Below are 21,275 nucleotides of genomic sequence, written 5' to 3'. Positions count from 1 at the left end.
GTTAAGGCCCGGCCGTCGGGGCGGCCCCGCGGCGGCGCTGCGCGGGATGGAGGCGGACGACTTCGTGCTGGCGCTCCAGCTGCAGGAGCTCTGGGAAGCGGAGGATAAGGAGGAGGCGGCGGCGGCGTGCCCCGAGGCCTCGCCGGAGCCCTCGCCCCTCCGCCCGCTGTCGGTGGTGGACGAGGCCTGGGAGCTGCTGGACCCCAGCCCCGACGTGCACGGCCTCTTCGTGCAGTTCAACGAGACGCTCTTCTGGGGGCGCCTGGCGGCTGTCGAGGTGTCGTGGAGCCCACGCATGACCCTGTACGCATGACCCGGGTGCCCCGGGGAGGGGGACGGGGACGGGGCTCTCGGGCCGGGAGCCATCGCCCGGCTCGGGCGGGGAGCCGGGGCGCGGAGGGGGCTGGCCGGGAGCGGGAAGGCGGCGGGGGCAGCCGGTCCTTCCCGAGCAGCGCTGCCGGGTGGCGTTCACTGGCCTCGGGCCTCGGGGGCTGCCGTGGCTCTGGACGGCGCCAGCCGCGGGCGGGTGCTGCGTCGCGGCTGTCGGGAGAGGCTGCGACCCGTCAAAGAAGAAACGTCGCATCTCATGGCATAGCTGTGGGCGTCGGGGGGGGGGGGGGGGGAGGAAAAGCTGTCACTTGTCACCCTGTGCCGCTCCTCACAGCGACTTCGTAGGCACGGTGTATTGGTGCCACAGCTTCTCTTCCAGATATTGGAATGTTTCCAGATGTTTGAATTTTCTAACACAGTTTGTACCCCAGGAGGTCGGTTGGTCACCGTCGTTGTCTGTTTTGTCCTTCATTTGTCGTCCTCGGCAGCCACAAATGGCTTTTCCTATGGTGCAGGCAAACCAAGGGAGACGTTAAAGTGGAATAAATAACTTGGTCTTAAACTGTGTATATTGAAACTTAAAAGAACATACTTGCATTGCTGTTATTGTTCTTGTTTTCAGTTTTTACGGTAGTTTTACAGCACGGCAGAAAGGGAAATATGAAATGATAATAGTATATTAACAAAATTTAGAGTAGACTAGGAAGGGGAATATACAGGAAACCTGAGATTAAAAAAAACAAAAAACCAAAAGCTTTGAAGTGCAGGCTGCAGTTCTGCAGCAGACCAGCTGATGCAATTACTGGCTGCTGGAGCCCTGCCCCATCTTGTGCTCTGCTGGTCACAGTGCTCTTCAGACACTTGAAAATATTTGGATACTGAACGGGTAGAGGACTAACTCAGTAACAAAAAAAAAAAAAAGTGTTTTCTGCTGGATTAGCATGCAGAAGTGATGATATGTGAGGTTCAGTAAGAGTCAAAAGTTGGGGGAGGGTGAGGGGTGAAATTGCACCAACCAGCAGTTAATTCGGTGTTGGCTGCTGTGAATTTCCAGCCTCTGTTTTATGTATTTCACTTCATCGGGGGTTCTAATGAAAACAGTCCTCTGCCTCCTAAACAGGTCAGCTTGGAACAGTCCATTGTGTTTGTTGTTTTTTTTTTTTTTTTTCCCCAGGATTGCTAGCTTTGAATTAAGCACTTGTAAGAGATCTAATAAATTCTAGTTTCACTTTTGCCGGTTCAGTCACAGCTTATTAGAATAAGGAACTTGTGCGCTTGTTTGTTTTTTGGTTTTTTGGTTTTTTTGCTTAATGATGTTGAGTTTTTCAAGTAACTACTAAAAGCGGGTTTTTGTATTCTGAATTACCTAGCATATGTTGGAAGGGGATGGCGTTTTAACGCCAATTCTCAATTTTCTTCATGTTCCACAGAAACAAGCAGCTTTTCGTATTTTCTTTCTGTGTCTCTTTCAGCTGTGCTGGAGTGTGTAGATATGAGGGGAGAGGTGGAATGTGTTCCATTCGTCTAAGTGAGCCGCTCCTAAAGTTAAGACCAAGGAAGGATCTCGTTGAGGTATTTGAAGGTTGCTCATGAATCTGCACATAAAAATGTATTGTGCCACCCCCCCACTCCATACAAACATTTTACATTTCATAGTGGGATTCTTCTATGCAGTGACTTATAGATCATAAAATAGTGATAGCTTTATTGTCACGTTTGTGTTGCTTGTGTTGCAATATCATGATAATCTTTCAGTTTTATGTTTCTAAATGGGCAACTCTGAGTAGGAGTCTAAAGTCACTTGTTTATTTTACTGACTTTATAAAGAAAAAAACAACCAACTGTTTTTACTCCTAAATTATCCTCTGATTTTAAAAATAAATATGGACTGAAAGCACCATCAGAAAATGGCTGTAGTTTCATCTTTTAGGTCAAAAGCCCAACAGCAGAAAATAAGGATACAGAATATGACTCTAAACATAACTTTGTGTTGCTTCTTGTGCCTCTGTCAGGGCTGCTGCTTTGAGTTGGCTCAACATTTGGATTTGCTTAATGAACAGAAATGCTGTAGAGCTTCAACTTTCTTACAAGTGTCTCTTTTTCGGTTGTGGAGGGGATGATCTCTTAAAGATCTGACTTAAGTTTGAGGATTGTTTCTCCTTTTTGGAATGTCATTTATTGTAGTAATATTCTCCAGCATGTTTTGGTGGTATGGGAATAGAGGTAATTTGATTTGATAGGTAGAATAAGTATTAGTTTTTATGACCCAGACCGAACATGTGAATGCATGAAAATAAGATCGGTATCAAGATAAATGTAGAGGAGTAAAATACTTCCAGCTTAACTTTGAAACTATATGCAATGCTTTTCAGTAAATAGCTAATGATTTGCATCGTTTCAGACACTGCTGCATGAAATGATCCATGCCCTGCTTTTTGTTACTAATAATGACAAAGATCGTGAATCTCATGGACCGGAGTTCCGCAAACACATGCGTCGCATTAATCGCTTGACTGGAGCCAATGTTACAGTAAGTGTAATCCACTTAACATAATTTAATAGAGGTTTCTTCCTGATTTGGTTTTTTAGTATGCCTGGTGTGGTATGAGTAATATACTTGTTCTTGTTAGACGCTCCACAGTTGGCACCAGTACAGATTTGCATCCAAGTGTATGCCAGTTCCATAGTTATTTTGTTGGGGATGATGGTGGGAATATTTGAGGAAAAGCAGTCTGTTTTAGTTAGGATTTATATCGGTAGAGGCTAATGGGTTGATGGTATTTTAAAGTAATGTGTCTGATAACATCAATTAAGATAATAGCTGGAGGGAGAATACAATACTGCTATTGTTTAAAATGCATTCTAAACAGTGTGCCATTTAGGGTGAAATTGTAGATAGATTTTTGAAGTGATTTTTTTTTTTTGCAGTTCAAACAAGATAGCCAGAATGTATTCCTATACATCCTGTCTTTTTTTTTTTTAAGCTTTGTTTTAAAAATATCTAAATGTTGATCAAACTTCACCTGGGTTCAGCTCTTTTAGCTGGTAATGTCAAAATCACAGCAGTAATGGAAGGAATGGAATGGTCATACATTTAAAAAAATACTGTAGAGCTAGTGATATAAAATCAGAACCTTTCTGAATGGCTGCTTTTTTTCTTTTTCTTTTTTTTTTTTCTTTTTTTAAACCTAGATCTATCATACTTTTCATGATGAGGTGGATTTGTACCGCCAGCACTGGTGGCGATGCAATGGCCCCTGTCAAAATAGAAAACCTTACTTTGGATATGTGAAACGTTCAATGAATAGAGCACCCTCTGCTCGAGACTTTTGGTGGGCTGAGCATCAAGAGACGTGTGGAGGTACATTCACAAAAGTGAAGGAGCCAGAGAACTTCTCCAAGAAATCCAAGGAGAAAACCCAGCCAGCAAAACTTCCAAATTCTGAGTTAACTAACAAAGGTATTTAAAAGAATTCTTTTTTTTTTTCTTTTCCGAACTGTTTTTGTCCAAACAGTTCTTTGAACAAATACAGGTCAACCACTACATGGGCTTTGTTTAGATATTACTGTTATGTAGCAAAGAACGGGGCCCATTTTATTTGTGCGTTTCTAGGCTCCTTCTCAACTTAACTGTTTACAAAAGGTTTAGTTTGCTACACTGTTTTCAAGCAGCAGATTTTTTGGGCAGTGCACATAAAATACTAAGCCTGTGACTTATATATGAAAAAGTTACTAACTGTTCTTATTTTCATCTCTCCTTATTTTGCAGGCAAGACACAAACGCGTGATACGCAAGATCTGATCCCTTTTAGTGGAAAGGGATATCTGCTTGGAGGAGGAGACGGTGGACTCTCAGACAAAAGCACAGATTCCAGCAGCAGTGTTAGAAACAGCGAAACACCTGGTTCACAGCATCGTTCAACACTAAATACAATACCAATCCCTAAAAATGAGATAAAATTTGAAAAATCACCCCGTAGTGGCATCTTCTTTCCACTTTATACTGATGATGCCAGTGAGAAAATCAACTTAGCTTCAAAGCGTGAGTTTCCTAAACCCTCTGTTGCCAATACAAAAGCTTACAAGTACGTTAATGGGTCGCCTGTTAAAATTGCTCGTGTTACGGAAGAAGAATCAAACCAAGGCTCTGCAAATGGCAAGAGGGTTATGCCGCTTTATAACAGGCCACCGAAACAAGTTTGTTTTGAGCAGACAACAGCAGCTCAGGTTGCATCTGAGAAAAAAAGCTCAGAATGTACTAATACACTGCACCGATGGCCGAAAATGGAAGACAAAACTGCCTTTGAAAACTATTTCATTAAAAAAGGGAGGACTGATGTCTCTTTAAGTATAAATACACCTATGAAAACCAAAGCTGAATCTACGGTGTCCTCTGCAAGTTCCAGTACTGCTGTAAGGCAGGATAAAAAAGTCAGTTGTCCTGTTTGCCAGACTGAGGTTTTGGAGTCTAAAATAAATGAACATCTTGATTCTTGTCTTGCATAAAACCTTTCAGAAAGCTGTCTCAAAAAGATAAACCAGGCTTGAAAACGTGGCTTGAAAACTACTTTGCTCAGGGTTTGCTTAGCTGTGGTTACTTCCCTATGTGCCTGTTCTGAACCGGGATTTAAACTGCTGTCAGCATGCTGAACAACAAGTTTTGTGGAGTTGCACATCAGCGCTGACTAGGAAGCTAGCTGCTACTTGTGTTCCAAAGAATTGAATACTCAAGTTTCAGTAGGTGGATATTTGTGCCAATGTTCTTGCTGCAGAATCTGGGTAATACAAGAGAAGGTGGATACTTGCCGAACTGCATCTGTTCAAGGCAGTTTTTAAAATTAAGACATTTTTAATACTGCTAATTTATCTTTGTTCTTAAGACCCATTTGTGTTGGTTTTTTTAAAGTGGTTTTGGCCATTCTTAAAGTTAACCACCTATAACAGATAAGTATTCTTCTGTTTACTGCAGTGTAGACTCTCCACCCACTTTTTCTGATGGTTTGCACAAACTCTGTGTTGAAAGTTCACTAGTTCTTAGGATATAGGTATGATATGTTACTGACCCCCATATGCTGATACTAGTAAGTAAAAGTTGTGAGGAGTATTGGTAGCAATACTGGTAAAGACTGTTCCTGGCCATATCATAAAAGCCTTCATGTTTTTTCAGTTAAATTTCCAGTGCTTTACAGGCCAAAATGGTATTAAATTGACATTAGCTGACAGTCTTTGTTTTGCTTCTTCTGGAAGCCGGCCAGCTTGGTGGTTACTATTCAACAAGCCAGTCAGTTGAGTACTAAAACCATTGTGCTGTAAAAAGTTACGAATGCTGAGCAGATGTCTTCTATATAAACTTTCTGAAATGTTAACAGTTCTCTTGCTGCACTGGAAGTATTTAACTGGTTTAAACAGTTAACAGCTTGATTCCTTACTTGTAAAACTGATTATAACTGGTTTTGTGTAAAACAAGAAAAAATGATGGTATTGTTTCATATATTGTTGCTACAATTTTAAATGGCTATATTAGCCTTGGATGCACATATGCTTGCCTTTATATAATTAACTAGTTGCTGCTTCCTTTCGAACTGGAAAATAAATGGATGTGCAATGGAATCTGGCAAATGATACCTTTGCTCTTTTTAAACGTTGGTGTATCTTTTTAGATACTGATGCTACAGATGTTTAATGTGAATCAGATTGTTCTTGCATATTTTGAATAAATTGGTACTGAATTTTAGATTTTCATTAAGCCTGGGTTTCACATAGCAGTTGTGGCTGTCTTGGGCTACTCGCCAGTGGGCTCAGCTGTGTATCTAATAACAGACTGGTTTCATAGATCCTTTCTGTATTAACACTTTTTCCACTTCTTAAATTCCCCTGTAAAAACAGGTGTTGGTGAATATAGACTGCATCAGCCTCTTCCTTTCTTCATCATATTTTTAGTACAGTTTCACTTTTGTTGCATTTCTGTGGAAAATTTTACAAATACTGATTTTAAAACTAGATTTGACGTGTTAATTTTCCATACTTCCTTAAAACTGCAGTATCTATCAGTGTTCCCAGTGAAACTTGACAGTACTACTCAGAAGTATTTGTACTATCATGTGTTGTTTTGAGTTTTTTTTTGTTTTTTAAGGTGAGGACTAGATTCTCATCGTGACTGGTCTCTCACATCATGAAGGATTTTTTGGAAGCGTTTCCCTTACTTTTGTTCCTATCAGTTTCCTGGTTTGTCTTTCCCACTGCAACTGGTAAGAGTAAAGGATTGCTCCAGGAAGGGAGGATTGTGGGTATTGTTAAATACGTTTTCATATTAAAATGGATTTTTTCTAATGTCGTCTTCTACATCAACAGTGTTCATTTGAACAACAAATAGAAAACAAATGTGGGAACTGGCTTGTCGAATTCAGTGAATGGTATAGCCTTAAGCTATAGGCAAGTCCTGTCTCAAATATACAAGTGTCCTAAAATAGATCTGTTTTCGAAACAATTGAGCAATTTTGGAGCAGCTGTGGAAAAACATCACCTCTGCCCATGGATGTTTTTACAATGAAGTATTATGAGGCCAAGGTCTCTCTTACACAGAGATAAAGGTGACAAAGAGCTGGGTGGATAGGCTTCGCAGTTGCTACCTATCGCAGGCTATTATTAACAGGTCATGGCCTTGTTTTTTCGGGTATGTTACTGTGAATGCTGTTACTGTGAATGCTGTTTCTGTAAGATTTTGTTCTTGAATACAGTGTCCTTCCCACAATTACAACAATGACTGCCAGTATGTTTTTAAAATATGCTGGTAAATTTGGGTCAAAGGTGAGAAATTTCATCTTCTGTCTCAGTTGACTTTGTCCTGAGTGAGTTTAGATACTGTCTATAACAACACAAACCAGTAATGCATCTTGAACAAACATGCTTCACTGAACTGCAAAATAAGTTGCCTGACTGGAAATCTGAGAAACAAGTTAATACACTTGACTTTCAAGACAAATCAGGTACAAGAGAGGCCAACAAATCGTTCTGCAAAGTAAAGGCAAAAGCAATCTCATTCTGTGGTGATCTACTGGAATTGCTCAGAAGGACTCGGATACCAGTTCTAGAGGTTCAACTATCCTACCGGGGGTTATTTAGCTATTTCATTGTTATGAAAGAGGCTGCTCCTAAGTTGCCTTGAAACTGGTTATCGGGCAAGAAATCTTGAAGGTCAAATATTTGCAAGTATTTTTTACTTTTAGGGAAATGTTATCTAGGAAGCTTTCAGAATACTTGATGAGTTCCTGTGAAGGAATTAGAAGCAGCATTTTTCTCCAGACTAATAAAAATAAAGTAGTATCTTGCAAGAAGATATGTAATAGAAATAGCCTGCTTTGTAACATGTTCTGGAAGTGATAATGTGCCGTTCCTCTGTACTTTACCACCTCCAGCAGTCCCACCACTGTTTGCATTTACTCGGGGTATCTAGGTCACAGGGGACGTGTATTCCTACAGCAAGTTCAACCCCGATTCCTATGCCTAAGCTGATGAGCAGGCTGTTTAGGTCTAGGTGGAAGTACACTTCTCGGGCAGGGAAGGTGCTGCTGCTGCTCAAACCACGTAGGAATTGGTTACCTGAGCCTCCTTTCTAGGAACACTTTTTAAGGGACTAAAGCAACTAAATGTTGCTTGTTTGGAACAGCCTACCGAAGGGCTTACGCTATGCTGTGCTACCTGCCACTGTACCCGTGCTAGTAATAAAGGATACCAGGTAATGTGTTACAAAATCAAAGGCTAGGGAGGACTTGGTTGTAACCAGACAACTAGTGAATAACTCCTGAAATGCAAAGTAGCTATTCAAGCTTCTCTTGCTGCAGCAGCGAGATGTGCTGTAGAGTAAATGGCTTATAAGGATTTTTCTTCTTCCTCGGGTGTTCTTCTGGAGCCCCTCGGTTCTGCTGCATTTTCTGTACACAAAGCATCTCTACACATCCTTGAAGTAAAGCAACTCACGTTGTACTGAAGCGTAACAGCGAGAAAGAACAAAGGGTGAGTTTCTGAGAAAAAGGAAGCTGGACATCTCAGTCAGTTGGAGCAATTCATGGCGATGACAGGGTGACACAGGCGGCTCTGGCTGCCCCCACAGCTGTTTGCTTCATCACTGCTGGAGCTGCTCATCCCTGAACACGGTGTCCGTGCATCAGCTGTCGCGTTTTGCCACCTTAAATTGAAAGGCCACTACCAGGTTGGACTGGGGACCTCCTGAGGTTACATCTGACCTAAAATCCCCCTATGAGCCTATGATCGTTACTGCCTGATGCCGTAATGACAGAAGTGAAGCGGCTGCTCTCCATCAGCTGCTTCTGACCTGCTAGCCAGCATTCATTAATTTTACACTCCAAATTAAATATCCAAGTTCTTACCTGCATCTGGATTATTATAGCTGTTTTGAAGTCTTAAGCTTAAAGAAACAATTGCTTCTATATGAATGTAAAGACCCTACATTAAATTACCCTTAAAGGGTAGCTTATGAGACTTGCATTTCAGTGCGTGTGTGTTCTCATGTACTCGTGTCTATGGAAAAACCAAGACGCCCAGCTGCGTGGAGCTTTGGGCTTCTCCAACAGGCCATTAGGTGGCACTCCTTGCCCTTAAGGAGTAATCCTTTCTTCCTCTCCAACCTGTACAGGGAAAGAACAGAAAGTGCAGAATTGGCAGCCTCCACCTGCACTCCAGGCTGAAGATGGATCAGCAGGAACCCTGACCGGGCCATAAAACAAGTTAAAGGAGGAGGAATGGGGGGTGTGGGGAGAGGTCCGCAAGTAGCCAAAAGTTGAGAAGTAGAATTTATATCTAACTGGGTTTTCTGGGAGCGTTTCTTTTGACTTTGCTGCAAGAGGGACTTGGCAGATGAGCCAGTAGCTCCTTTTTCTAGTTCAGGGTTCAGTGAATAACCCAAAAGGCATCCTTTTGTGGTCTACATATACTGCACCGCTTGCATCCATTGCAGTGAAAAACCTAATTTTCTGTCACCGTATGGCATCAGCCCAGCTCCGCAAGAGAGGCAGGATGAAGCTGCAGGAAGGCAGAGGGGTTTAAAAAACAGAAAACTTGTCTCTGGCTCCTTGGCTAAGCTGGGGAGCTGGAGGGGTGTGGCAGGCTGAGGAGAGGGTAGCGTACTGCAGGTGTGAAAGCTAAACATGGGAGACGGCCATGGCCTTAATCCCTCCGTTCCCTTTTAGCGTCTGCCAGGCCAGGCTGCTTTAAGACTAGATTAAGTTTCTAAGAAGGTGCAGCAGCTTGGCCTGAATAGCTCACCCTGTCTCTGTCCCAGCCATCCCCTATCCTTCACATCATTTCATCTGCTTTTTTGTCCTCCTCTGTCTTAGACCTGACATTTCACAAACTGCATAACAAAGAATGTTTGAAGGAGGAAAAACCAACAAGCCAAATATTGGCTCCCCCACTGCTTAATTTAGAAGCAGTAAATACTTTATTTTTCTTTAAATGACATCGATCTCAGGACTACAATTTGTGGGTTCACTGCAAGTTCACTCTTTAGAAATGTTACTAATTGCACAAAGTCTGGGGTAAAATGCAGACTAGAGCTCAGTGAAGTCCCAGTACAGTGTCTTACCTATAGGAATGTGGTTTAGTTGGGGTGTTTAATTCTTCTAGTAGCTTCATTCAGCAACTTACTGATGGGGGAACAGCCAAAGGGTCTCGCTGCTCTTACTCCACTTCCTCCCCTCTGCTTTGCTCCCCTTCCTTTGCCTTCCACTGACCACCCTGGTCTCTTCCCAGAGGCATCGCAGCAATTATCCGCTTTCTTCCCAGAAGGATCCGTTCGGTGGGTGTGCCGCCACCTGTTTGTAAGCAGATTTTGATTCACCAGGAGGGTGCGGGTTGTGTTTTGAGAGAGGCACAAAGCAAAAAAGCTGTGCAAATCGCTCGCTCGGAGGGTGCCCGCCTGCAGAAGCCGGCGCAGCCTCTGCAGCGCTTGCCGGCAGCCGGTGCGTGGTGGGAGGCAGCCTGCCTGCAGCCCCCACCCGTGGCTCCAGGAAGCACTGGCCATTTTGTTCAGCTCAAGGGCAGCACGTCTCAGAAGCAAGAATTAATTTGACCAGAGCAGCTTATTTTTTATGCCCCTTCATTTTGAGTGCAGTGTACCAAGTCCAATGGTTTTGGCCTCTTTAATGCATAACCCAGCACACACTTGCTATTTTACAGGCATTACTCCCAAGACTCGTAGGGGCTGTGCTATTTATAGTGCACAGCACATCTTACACTACCTGTTTTTTCAACCAACAGCAAGACAAACTCCCTGGTGTGTGACAGGACCACACAACTTGGCACGAAGTGCTCCAGATAACGTGGCGGTGGAAGGATACGGTACAAAGGCTGGGCTGTTCTCGCAGATGGCAAATGGGAACATGTCCAAAGGAAAGAGTCGTCCTGAGGATAAAACACCCCAGGGGCCTCAGAGAGGATGGTGCCTCTTCCAGGCAGGGTATGGAAAGCTGCAAATAGAGGACTTGAGTCTCAAATCTGCTGTCTTCTGCAGGATATGTCGCTAAGAATTATTTGGGTTAGTCTTTAGCTTTGCATTTAGCAGTACCTATATAGAAAATTTAATTTAACATAAGGAACAACTTTATTACAGAGAGGGTAGCTGAACACAGGAACAGGTTGCCCGGAGAGGCTGTGGAGTCTCCATCGTTGAAGATACTCAAACGCCAACTGGACATGGTCCTGGGCAGCCGGCTCTGGGTGACCCTGCTCCCATCTCCAGGATCCCCTTCTACCTCCACAGCCCTGGGTTTCTGCCTAACAACCCCATGAGCACTTCAGGACAGAGTGAAATTACATCTGAAGGCAGTTAAGATCCATCTGCTTGCTCTTGTGCTGGCACAGCCCAGGAGTGCTCATGCCATCTCTAACCATCAGTTTATGTCCAGCTGCACATTTCTTCCTCTCCTTGCAAGGTTCAGCATGGGCAGCTCTCATCACTGCCACCACCCAGGCCACGTCCAGGAGGGACAAGTCCCCCATCCCATGCATCAGAGACTGGGGGACTTCAGGCAGGAGCCGGGCCTCTGCCACGATGCAAAGACAGACAGGTAGGAGGAAGCTCTGCCCTGCCAAGCCGGGCGGAGAAGCAGGTAGCTGGGTCACCGCTTCTCAGGGCCTGCCCTGGAAAGGCAGGTTTTAATTGCTGCTTCCTCACCAAGCCACACAGCAGGGAGGGGGAGGATTATCAGCCCTGCAGATGACGTGAAATAAAGCTCAGATGTAATTAACTTTGAATGTACCTATAAGAGATTTAGAAGGCAGGAAAAGCATCTGATGACAGGAAATAGGAGGTATTTCAGGCACTGCAAAACCCCAAAAGACTATTCAAGCTGGCTGGCAACATTTCCCAGGCAATTTGGCAGAGTTAAGAGGACACCACCCAAGAGGTTTTACTGCTAACATTTGGGCTGACACTTGGGTCTTGAAATGCAGTTTTGTCAAAGCGGACACACCTCCGGACTGGTAAGCAATGCCACGACTTTGGAGCTTTTTTGCAAGGCATTATGGACACGAGCATCCCCTGAAGGAATGAGGAGACGTGAGGTCAGAGGAAAACACCTAAAGTTGCCTTAATGCAGCCTTCCTCTTAATCCCTTTACAGGCTCCGATGTTACCTTCCCTCAGGCCTCTTCTGCAGTGGAGCGCTCCCGCGCTAAACTGACGCTTTGCACCCTTAGCAGCGCAGGCGCTGAGCCACGCATAGGGTCGTGGTCAGTCTGTGCCCGCTCTGCAGCAGGCACTGAGGGAAACGCTGCCTTAACTTCTTCAGGAAGAGCGATCGGAGGGCTCTGCTGTTGGGCAAGCATCCTGACTCGGCTTTGGGTTGCTATATGATGGGTTGATCCCAGCCCCGAGTGTATTTTCACATGTGGCTGTGGATTTGTGTTGAAGCGATACCATTTTGATGAGACTGACAAGTAGTTGTCCTGTTTGTGAATCCTGCACCAGTTTCCAGTTTCCTTATGTCTCTCCCTTTCCTTTCTTCAACAGAAAGACTACCCAAGCTCGGTGTGAAACTGCTCCATGGTTAGATACATGGCATTCAGTGCCAGCTGAAGGGTATGTCCCATGAACTGCCACGGTTCAGCTCTGCCAAAAGAGGAGGAGCACCCTCAGCAATTCAAGATGAGTTTGCTTCCCCGAGCCGGTCAGCAGCTTGCCACACTGAGCTTTTCGTCAAGCAGCACCAGCTCAGGGCAGGTAGCCGCAGCAGCCAGAGGCTACTCTGCTGGCCATGAGTTGGTAGCCACTCCTCTCTAGGCATTTTTTGCAACTCTCGGCCAAGGGCTTAGGTAGCGCCTGACCACCTGCAAGGGCAGGCACCAGGCTGCTGCTAGCCTTCATCTCCGAGAAAAAAACCCCAAACATTCTCCTCAGCCAAATGTTTCATAACTTAATCCACCACCCACCTAAGGGGCGTAGCACAAAAGTCCGCAGCTCGGCTGAGGAGGGACAACGCTTGGGGAACTGCTGCAGCCTGGAAGGATGCAAAAGCGCTGGGTTAGCGCGGGGGCAGGAGAGGCCCCCACACGTGTGCGGGAGCAGAAACGGGAAGGGAAGGCGCCGAGGAGGTAGGAGGCAGAGCTGTTCCCTGTGCGCTCTCGCCTGAGGAACTAGAGCAGATTTGCAAACCTACCGTAAGCACTGGAGGTGTAACCAGCCATCTCCCGCTTTCCCTCCTCCTTCATCCCTGCTCCGGTGGATGCTTCGTCATAGATAAAGCTGCCTGGAGAGTACCTAAACAAGAGCTTACACCACCGTAATCAACAACAAAAAAGCCTCCCGACCAAAATACACATCCTTTGGTTCCTACAAGTTAAAATAACTCGTGTTTGTGCAGCACAACATCCTCCACCTACAACAGAGCGGCTTGTCTCTTTGTCGTCCCTAGGACCCTAAGAACACGTTTTCCTGCTCATACGGAGAGGCCTTGTCCCGGCTGGGACACCAGAGAGACCCGCTCCCAGAGCTGTCCCCAGGAGCGGGGTCCCAAGACGCCCCCCCCGGTTTTCTTGCCTTTGCACGGGCCGAACGTTTACCGTAAGAGACATGCCCTCCCTGGTGATGGCATTGCATAACATGGCATGGTTATGAAGTTGCAGCAACTCTTAACTATATACGGTTGTTTCCTCCTTGTGCTATTTTAAATGAAGGTTTGTTTGGTTTTTTTTAAACTGAAATGTTCTTTTAGTGCAGGTGGGGAAAAATAAAAGTAATCGAAGTAGTTTAGCAATTGCTACCTATGTCCCAGTAAAGAGTTCTACATATAACAAAAATTTAGGACCGAAGAGAGTTAACTTACGACAGTTTTTGCTTGTTCATTAAAATATGACTGTGCAGAACACATGCCCAGCACCGCATTAGTTGCTATTACGTTGTGGCTGGGGAAGGGGAAGTGAAGGGAAAATAAATATGCCCAATCCGACAGCTCAAACCTTGCTCTTCGCTATCAGGAACACCATCAACTGCACTCTAATCTCAGAAAACAGATTCCGTTATTACCCACAGCCCCAATTCCCTTTGCCAAACGTTAGTGGTGTCCGCAATCATATTTTCCTTCGAGAAATAAAAACAGTTCTGAAATATCTTTCAGTTCCAGTAACCCAAGGTACTGCACTTAGCAACAGCCAAGACTGCACTTCTCAGGTGTAGGGGTGGTGGTGTTTGGCTTCTTGCTGGCTAGTGGTTTGTTGGGGTTTTTTTGACGCATTCACTCCCATCTTCACCGTATGCAAAAACTTCTCAGGATTGCAACAGCAATTAATCAAGCTCCAAAATTCTAGTTTCCTTATATTTCTTAGAGCTGCCACCATGACCTGTTCTATATTGCAATCTTTATTAATAGTTTTTTAAAGCTTGCTTACATGCAGTAATGCAAGCACGATACATTGACAACCTAAGTGACATGTCTTAACATAGTTCTGATCTTCTTTCTGCTTGGCTTCTTGTTTGACCCTTGCTTTCTTAGGTAGTGATATACCAGCTCACAACCCAATGCAATATTCAGGTATTGAGCTTTCTGTTTGGGAGTAGGAGTCAAGTCTCTGCATTTTAGTTATTCTGGATTCATCTTTCATTTAAAAGCAAAACTAAAATTCAACTACGCTGAAACGAGGCCAGGAGAGGAACTGGTTCCACCCTGACAAACCTCACCGACACAGACAGGTCCACAAAGAGCACTGGATCCACATGATGAATATGCAGAGATGAAATTTGACTTCCCCTCTCCAGCAGCATTTGAAAGCAAGAATGGGTTTTCAGTTTGAGGCGCTGCCCTGAAGCAGCGAGTCAGCTGCGTGCAATACTGGCAAGCTGTTAGTCCATCTGCGTGTTTTACATCCCTCACCACGCAGACGTCAGGCATGCCCTGCAGACTTTCTGCCACATGAAGGTGCTGGCACTGGGATTATAGGATCAAGAGCTGGTCACCTTTTCCAGCATTTATCACCACATTATATACAAGGTAGTTATAATAAGTTTTCCAGAAGAACCTATAAACTATTACCAACTAAATTTAATCCTGAGCTGCACATTTAGTAAGAGGGGGAAAAACCCCAGAGTCCAACAACCTGTAAGACAGACAAGGAAACCAACTCCTAGTTCAAGCAAAAAGTTACAAACCTCTCATCTTCAGAGAGAAAAATGTCCTATTTTGCAACACAGAACCATGAAGAGAAAGAATGGATGGGATGCATCAACAATTGTCTTTCCTGAGGCAAAGACATTGCGTATTCTTTCTCCTCATACTTCATGCTCCTCCCCACCAAAGCAGACACCTACAGCACATTTTTACTTGGCATGTCCCATATTCCTCATCCGCACCCCACAGACGCGTTTTATCTTGGTCTCGTGCATCAGTCTCTTCCCATCCTGCTTTATCATTTCTATTCAACTCATTCCTTCCTCCATGTCCTGCTAAGGATTTGAGTCTATCCTCAATGGGTTGGTGATTTGCATCTCATCCACTCCTTCCACTTTTAGAGCCAACTCTTAGTACCTGGCTTGTCCATTTGGGAGCTATGGATTTTTTCTTATTTCAGGAAAGGGATAGATGCGCTGTATATTCACTCACCTTCAAAGCTATGGGGAAAAGGTTGATGGAACCAAGTAAGTGGTAGCAAAAGTCAACAGAGAGAATTCTCTGGAACTGGTTTTGTCTGGTAGGACAGAGGACCTTGAGTCTGCTGCTGTCAGCTGCTATCCACCCCCAGCAGCCAGGGTCAGGCAACCCAGATTCAGCAGACGCTCCAGAGTGAACACGGGTCTTACAGCAGCGTAATAGCACAAACAGGCTTCAATGCATCTGCCGTAATTACTTACATTTAAGCTTTACTTTACATCCGCAAACAAGCTAAGTGAGTATTTTGTATAAAAGCTGACTATGGGAGACCAAAGCTTCTCTGCAGATCCATACCCACCCCTCCCCAAGCAGAAGAGATCCAAATCCAATTAAGTCCCATGAATTTCTTCACAGTCTTTGCTGCTCAGTACTCCTAAATTCCCACTATGTAAGTGCGTGCAGCTATCTGCGTACCTGCAGGCAAGGTGCACAGGCTAGACTTCTGGGGTTTTGAGACTCCGGAGTCTGCTGTTGTCACTCAGCAGTCTCCCCTCTTCTTCAAAGCATTCGGCAGGCACAAAAATGGTACTTTCCAGTTTGATTATACTTATCAGTTTGACTTAGATATGTGATCTTCCCCCTCCTGACCTTAAAGTGGTCAGCACAGCCAGATGTTTTATGTAAGACACAGGCTGTCAGCTAGCTTCCTCTGATTTGCAAGCGTCTTTCTTTTGAAAAACACCCGAGACAGACGTCATCTTTCCCTGGCTTGGTGTTTGACCTTATTGTGCAAAATGATCGTCCTGTATATTGTGCTCAGCAATGTGATAATTAAAACAAAAATCAGGTCTACGCAGGATGGTTGCAAATTCTAGAAGGCTTCTTCCTTGTTCAATGTAAAACAAGGATGGGGAGGAGGCTATTTCAAGCGAAGATGTCAGAAGTTACACAGCACTGAAGCATGGAAAAAGCCTCAAAGCACTCTGGGACCAGCTCAGTGCTGCTGCACTTAGCTTTCAGCCTCACACACTGGGAAGACCAGAACTGAGCACCACAGGTACCCAAGTGCCATGGAAGGTGCACCGAGGCTGGCAGACTCATCCGGAGATCCAGCTAACTCTTCCTGAACAAGACGGAGAAGCACATGCAGGGGGGCTTCACAAGAGTTAGAGCAATGGCAGCAGTGCAGCCAGCCAGCCGTGTCCTTGGTTACCATACCATCATTACAAAGCTCATCAAAAAGCTTAGGGAAATTGTGTGGCATCTCATATGGGTTGGCATCTGTCGACTCTACCATTCTTCTGCCATCTTCCAAGTGCTCATAATTGATTGAGAGCCACGTAAAACTGAAGAGCTCCCATTAAACCTTACAAATCCTGCTCGAAGAGGACTTTTGTTTTGCACCTCACGTACCTGTCAGAAAGTGGTGAAGAAACTAGAGCTGCCTCTATGTCTGTCATCACTCTGCAGTCCGCCTAAACTTGGTGCTGTTTTTGAGGGAGAAATCATCAGGAAAATGATCACCACACCCAGGTTAACTATAGGCAGTCTAAAAAAACCCAGATCCTTCTCCAGAGCAGAAATAGCTCTGATTTAAAAAAAAAAAACAACCAAAAACAAAACAAAAAAACAACCAAACAAAAAAACCCAAATACCAGAAAACCCCAACAAGACACAAAAAAACACCCCCCACAAAACCACCAAAAAGCCACATGCCCCCTTTATCGGTGCATTTATAAATTAGTTGCTACGGAGTAGTTTTTAAAAGTTACATAGATTACAAATAACCACATAGTTTTCAAGAACCTTTATACATCATCTTTTTTAATTAGATTAGCTTTACAAGCAACTTGAGAGCTCTTTCATAATGAACACTGCTTTTCAAATTACACAACTTTATAGGCAACCTGTAAATGAATCTTGAACTTCTTTGCCTGCTATAGATAAAGGTCTCATATTTTACAGCCGGCTAACATCATGAATAAAAATAGCATTATGAAGCTTTATCTTTAACCAGGACTAGACACATACAGATCATAAGACAGTTTAAAAAATAGTTTTAAAACAAGGATCTGCTTGGTGATGCTCAAGACTGAATATTCAACCAACATGAAATGAACAGTTTCTAAAGGACATTGAAGAAATGGCTGACCTGATTTGTTGATCCTATTGTAATGACTTACATGGAGTGAAAAATTAAGCACTTTTTAAACCTGTCTGGCAAGTACAAACCTACAGTGTGATTAGAATTTGATACGCCATGTAACTGCAGAAGTTTGAATTATAGAGGGACTGAAATGAGTTTAAAGGCTTATGCTTCTAAAATAAAACCAACCAAACCTCTGTTAAAGTAGTACTTAAAGAAGATGAAGTAGAAGAGGTGGCTTTTTTGCTTGTTTCATTGGTAGCCTAAATGCACTGCAGACCAGACAGCAATGAAGATTTGCACTCCTTGGCCAGGCTGGCAGAGGCACTTACAGTAAAGGTATCCTATCTGTTTTTCTGGGAAGAAAAGAGGAAAGAGGAAGGGAACTGTAAAGGGCAAGAACTTACTAAAAAAAGGAAAAGCGAAATCAAAACAAAACTGGGATTTCTGTTGGTTCTCCTAAATGATATACCAATACTGAATTTTTTCCCCCTTCTGTCAGTTTGTTACTTAAACAATTAGCTTTTTCATGTTTTACATGAACAATACTAATCTTTTTAATAAAAAATTACTGAGCTTTCCATAGAAAAGGTCTCTAATTGAATACAAACTATACAGATGCTAAAATTGTCACAAGTTGTAATATATACAGAAATATTTCTGTACACTCACATTGTTTTGGCTAAGTAAGGAAATAAGGGACAGATAGAAAACTGCAGTGGGGAAGTTGATCAACCCCCAAACTCCTGTAAATATGAATGCTGTCTTTTATAGGTTTGCTTTTGTTTTCTCAAGCTTTTAAAGCTCAGAAAAAAAAAAAAAGAAGAAAAAAAAAAATCAGTGTCCAAAACACCCATTTCTTAAAAATAAGAATATCAAAGTTTCTGCACATCTCACTTTTATTCTGTGATGTCCCCTCTCCTTGATAAAATGAAAACAATGTAAAAGAAAGTAAATGTTTTCTTACTAAATATATACCTCAGTATTGATCAAAGGGCAGTGCCTTTTTGGGGAAATCCTTCAGCACAGTAAAAACCTAAAGATGTATTGCACAAGGAGCCTACAGTGATGCACTTCAGCTTCAGTGTGCTGACCATCTCCTTGATACTATATAATAGCTCAAGGTGTCAACCTACAGACTGCATGGGACACCAACATTTGAAAAGGAAATTTAAAAAAGTGAATTTTAGATAGTCTATTAACTTATATACAAAGGAAAGGGGGGTGGCAAGTATTCTCTAGAAAAGGGAGAAAGCTCAAAATTTTCTGTCAAGTACGCAAGGAGGTTCTGGGTACCTCTAATAGCCTAGGAAAGCCCTTGTATATTCTTGTAACTTGATGGCATTTACCAGGTCCCCAAAGCCAATGACAGCAACCGATAGTGTCAAGTTCACTTAGTGCCAGTCACTTAAAAAAAACCAAACCAAACCAAAACAAACAAACAAAAAAACAAACCAAAAAACAAAGAAGAGACAGAAACTTCCCCTCTGTGGATTCAACATACAAAACCACAAACTGAATGTTACTAATAGTGAGATACTGATTTGCTTCTGTTAATAAGGTTCAAGAGGACATAGTCAAAAAAACAATACAGCAGCAATCTTTAAAAGTTAAGATTAGTGTGAGATATGATATAAAACAATCAGGTTTTTAGCTGGTAATTAAAGTGCTCCTTTTCTGACTTAAGGTGTAAAGAAAATTAAAGTGATTATCAGTTACTGGCAACCCTTACATTAAATTAGGTCTTTCATGGCAGAGGAGAACAGTATGAACAGTTTTACAAAAATAGATCCATGTTATTTTGGAGAATACCGTAATTTTTTTCTTTCTTTTTTTTTTTTTTCAGTTTTTCTTCTTTTTTTTAAGACTCAATTTTGATAAACTGTACCTGGTCATACAAAAATTACCCAAAATTCAAACTTTTACCATATAAAAAAAGGGAGTGATGAATTGGATTCAGCTGGATGACAGGTCTGGCAAAATATAAGGATGGACAAATTCTATGTAGGGCACTTATTTATGTCCAGATGCATATGTTGTTTCTTACTGATTGCTTATCTTCTTCACATAAGCAGTCACAGGCCTGGAGTCACAATCACATAGTACAATGCTTCAGCAGTCAAAGAACCTTCTATTTGATGCAACATTGAAACACTGTTTGCTTCTTTATTAAAATGTTGGTTTGTTGTTGATTTTCCTTTATCTTGTTATTCACATTCAAAAGTTAATAGATAGCATCAAGATTTATCAGGGAGAATAGCAAGGGGAGTTGCTAAATCAAAGGCTTATAAAACGTCTTTCCCAACTGAGTCAGAAGGTTTATTAAGTTCAACCCTCACACCTTTTTCACCTGCAGAGACATGAAAAGGAAATCGGTATTATTTTTCAGCATTTATCAAACTACAGTCTATAGAAGTGCTACATCACTTTCCAGATTAGTTTTAAGAGAGTACTTCAAAGATTGCCTAGTACATATGATCTAGCAAGACAGATATTTTTGTATACATGCTCTGTATCCCGTGCTCTGTAAAGTTAACGAGCCGTGGTTACTCATCGTCTCTGAAAGTGGGCATGTATTTGGCTGCGCAAGTAGAAAACTGGACACTTCACATCATACGTGCAATTCTGAAGCTCATCATCTCAGCCTTTACAAGGGTAAGCTTTAAGAACGGCCAGTTGAGAATCTGAGGGTACTGTCCATTACCCTGTATCAGAATACCTGGAGTTTCTGGGTATTCACCTTTGTAAAGAAGCTCTGAGGGATTTTTAAAATGCAACATTCCATTTGACTTACTGCTAAAAAGTAAACAAAACAAAACTACCAACCAATCCACCCCTCTTCCATCCTTTTTTTCTAAAAATTGACCTAGGTAACTTCAGGTACCCCCAAAGGAAAGTTTGACTATCAAAACATTAATGGACACAGTATCCCATATTCAAGAAAAATTCACGCATATTCCGCATGGCTTTAGTTAGACTGACACTAAGCCAAAAAATGAATAGTTTTCTGGTTTATGACATTTTAGTCTATATTGTCAATAGAAAATAAAAAGCATCTTGCACAATTCTTGCTGCAGATACAGAGCAAAGAATGCAATTTTAATTGCAAACGAAAACTGAAAGCACAACAATATGACAATATAAATCAATTACAGGGCAAACCAACACTGACATTTAAAGAACACCTCCAACCCAGCCTTCTTTCCTCAAGTACCTGCAGTTTAGGGGGACCCGGGGCAGGGGGGGCACCTCCCCTGCAGACACGAGCCCACCCGAACCACTTCCCTGCACTCTCTCTGAAAGGGCAGCAGCTGAAGCTGCGTGGAGACAACTGAAGCAGCTCTGATCTGGCAAGGCTGGCCCCAGGAGGTGCATGGTCACACGCGTGTGACACGAAGGAAGCCTGGCTTACGGGACAGGCAGGCTCCCTGCGGAGACCAGGTGGGCATTATGCGGCATTCCTGACCGCCTGGGAAGTCACCATGCCTCGCCAGGCATGCACTGCTGAGCAGCGGGACAGCCTGCCCGGCCAGAGCTGAAGGACTCCCCGCGTTTCTTTGCAAGCCAGGCAGGAGCTGCGTTGCTCTTACCGCTCCCGAAATGTACAAAGTCACCGGCTGCACCAAGGGGGACTGAACTAAACTGCAGCCACTAGATAGCTCTGGGGCTTCTTACGAGCTTCAGACGCCTAACAGCAATGAA

At 43.3% G+C, this 21,275-nt stretch overlaps 2 protein-coding genes across 6 annotated transcripts in view; one reads left to right on the top strand and one right to left on the bottom strand.

Annotated features, from left to right (window-relative positions):
• The first annotated feature begins 46 nt into the window (after positions 1-46).
• SPRTN (SprT-like N-terminal domain) lies at positions 47-6,072 on the top strand. Its single transcript, XM_087775840.1, has 5 exons — positions 47-303; positions 1,803-1,902; positions 2,732-2,860; positions 3,523-3,790; positions 4,100-6,072. Exons 1-5 carry the CDS (start codon positions 47-49, stop codon positions 4,834-4,836), a joined length of 1,491 nt encoding a protein of 496 aa, XP_087631966.1. The 3' UTR covers positions 4,837-6,072.
• Positions 6,073-17,219: 11,147 nt separating this feature from the next.
• The window catches only part of EGLN1 (egl-9 family hypoxia inducible factor 1), a 38,035-nt gene continuing 33,979 nt past the window's right edge, over positions 17,220-21,275 (bottom strand). For 2 of the 5 annotated variants that reach the window (XR_015708451.1, XM_009471269.2), the window contains exon 5: positions 17,220-19,923. Coding sequence is in view for 2 of the 5 variants with exons in the window: in XM_009471269.2 (XP_009469544.2) it covers positions 19,859-19,923 (65 nt within the window). In the remaining 3 variants the exon portion in view is untranslated. The remainder of the gene's footprint in view (positions 19,924-21,275) is intronic. The other 3 variants (XR_015708449.1, XR_015708450.1, XM_087775841.1) reach the window with 3 other exon arrangements.

This window comes from Nipponia nippon, unplaced genomic scaffold, assembly GCF_047370975.1.
Source record: "Nipponia nippon isolate SJK-2023a ecotype South Korea unplaced genomic scaffold, ASM4737097v1 scaffold_4, whole genome shotgun sequence".
In the NCBI taxonomy this organism is placed as follows: domain Eukaryota; kingdom Metazoa; phylum Chordata; class Aves; order Pelecaniformes; family Threskiornithidae; genus Nipponia; species Nipponia nippon.
Note: the sequence above shows the minus strand (reverse complement) of the source record. Positions and strands in the feature narration are given on the sequence as shown.

Excerpts from the sequence above, each read along its gene's own strand:
- SPRTN (XM_087775840.1), top strand. The coding sequence starts at position 47 with ATGGAGGCGGACGACTTCGTGCTGGCGCTCCAGCTGCAGGAGCTCTGG. Across the intron at positions 304-1,802 it reads TGGAGCCCACGCATGACCCT|CTGTGCTGGAGTGTGTAGAT; the intron begins GTACGCATGACC and ends TGTCTCTTTCAG. Across the intron at positions 1,903-2,731 it reads CAAGGAAGGATCTCGTTGAG|ACACTGCTGCATGAAATGAT; the intron begins GTATTTGAAGGT and ends GCATCGTTTCAG.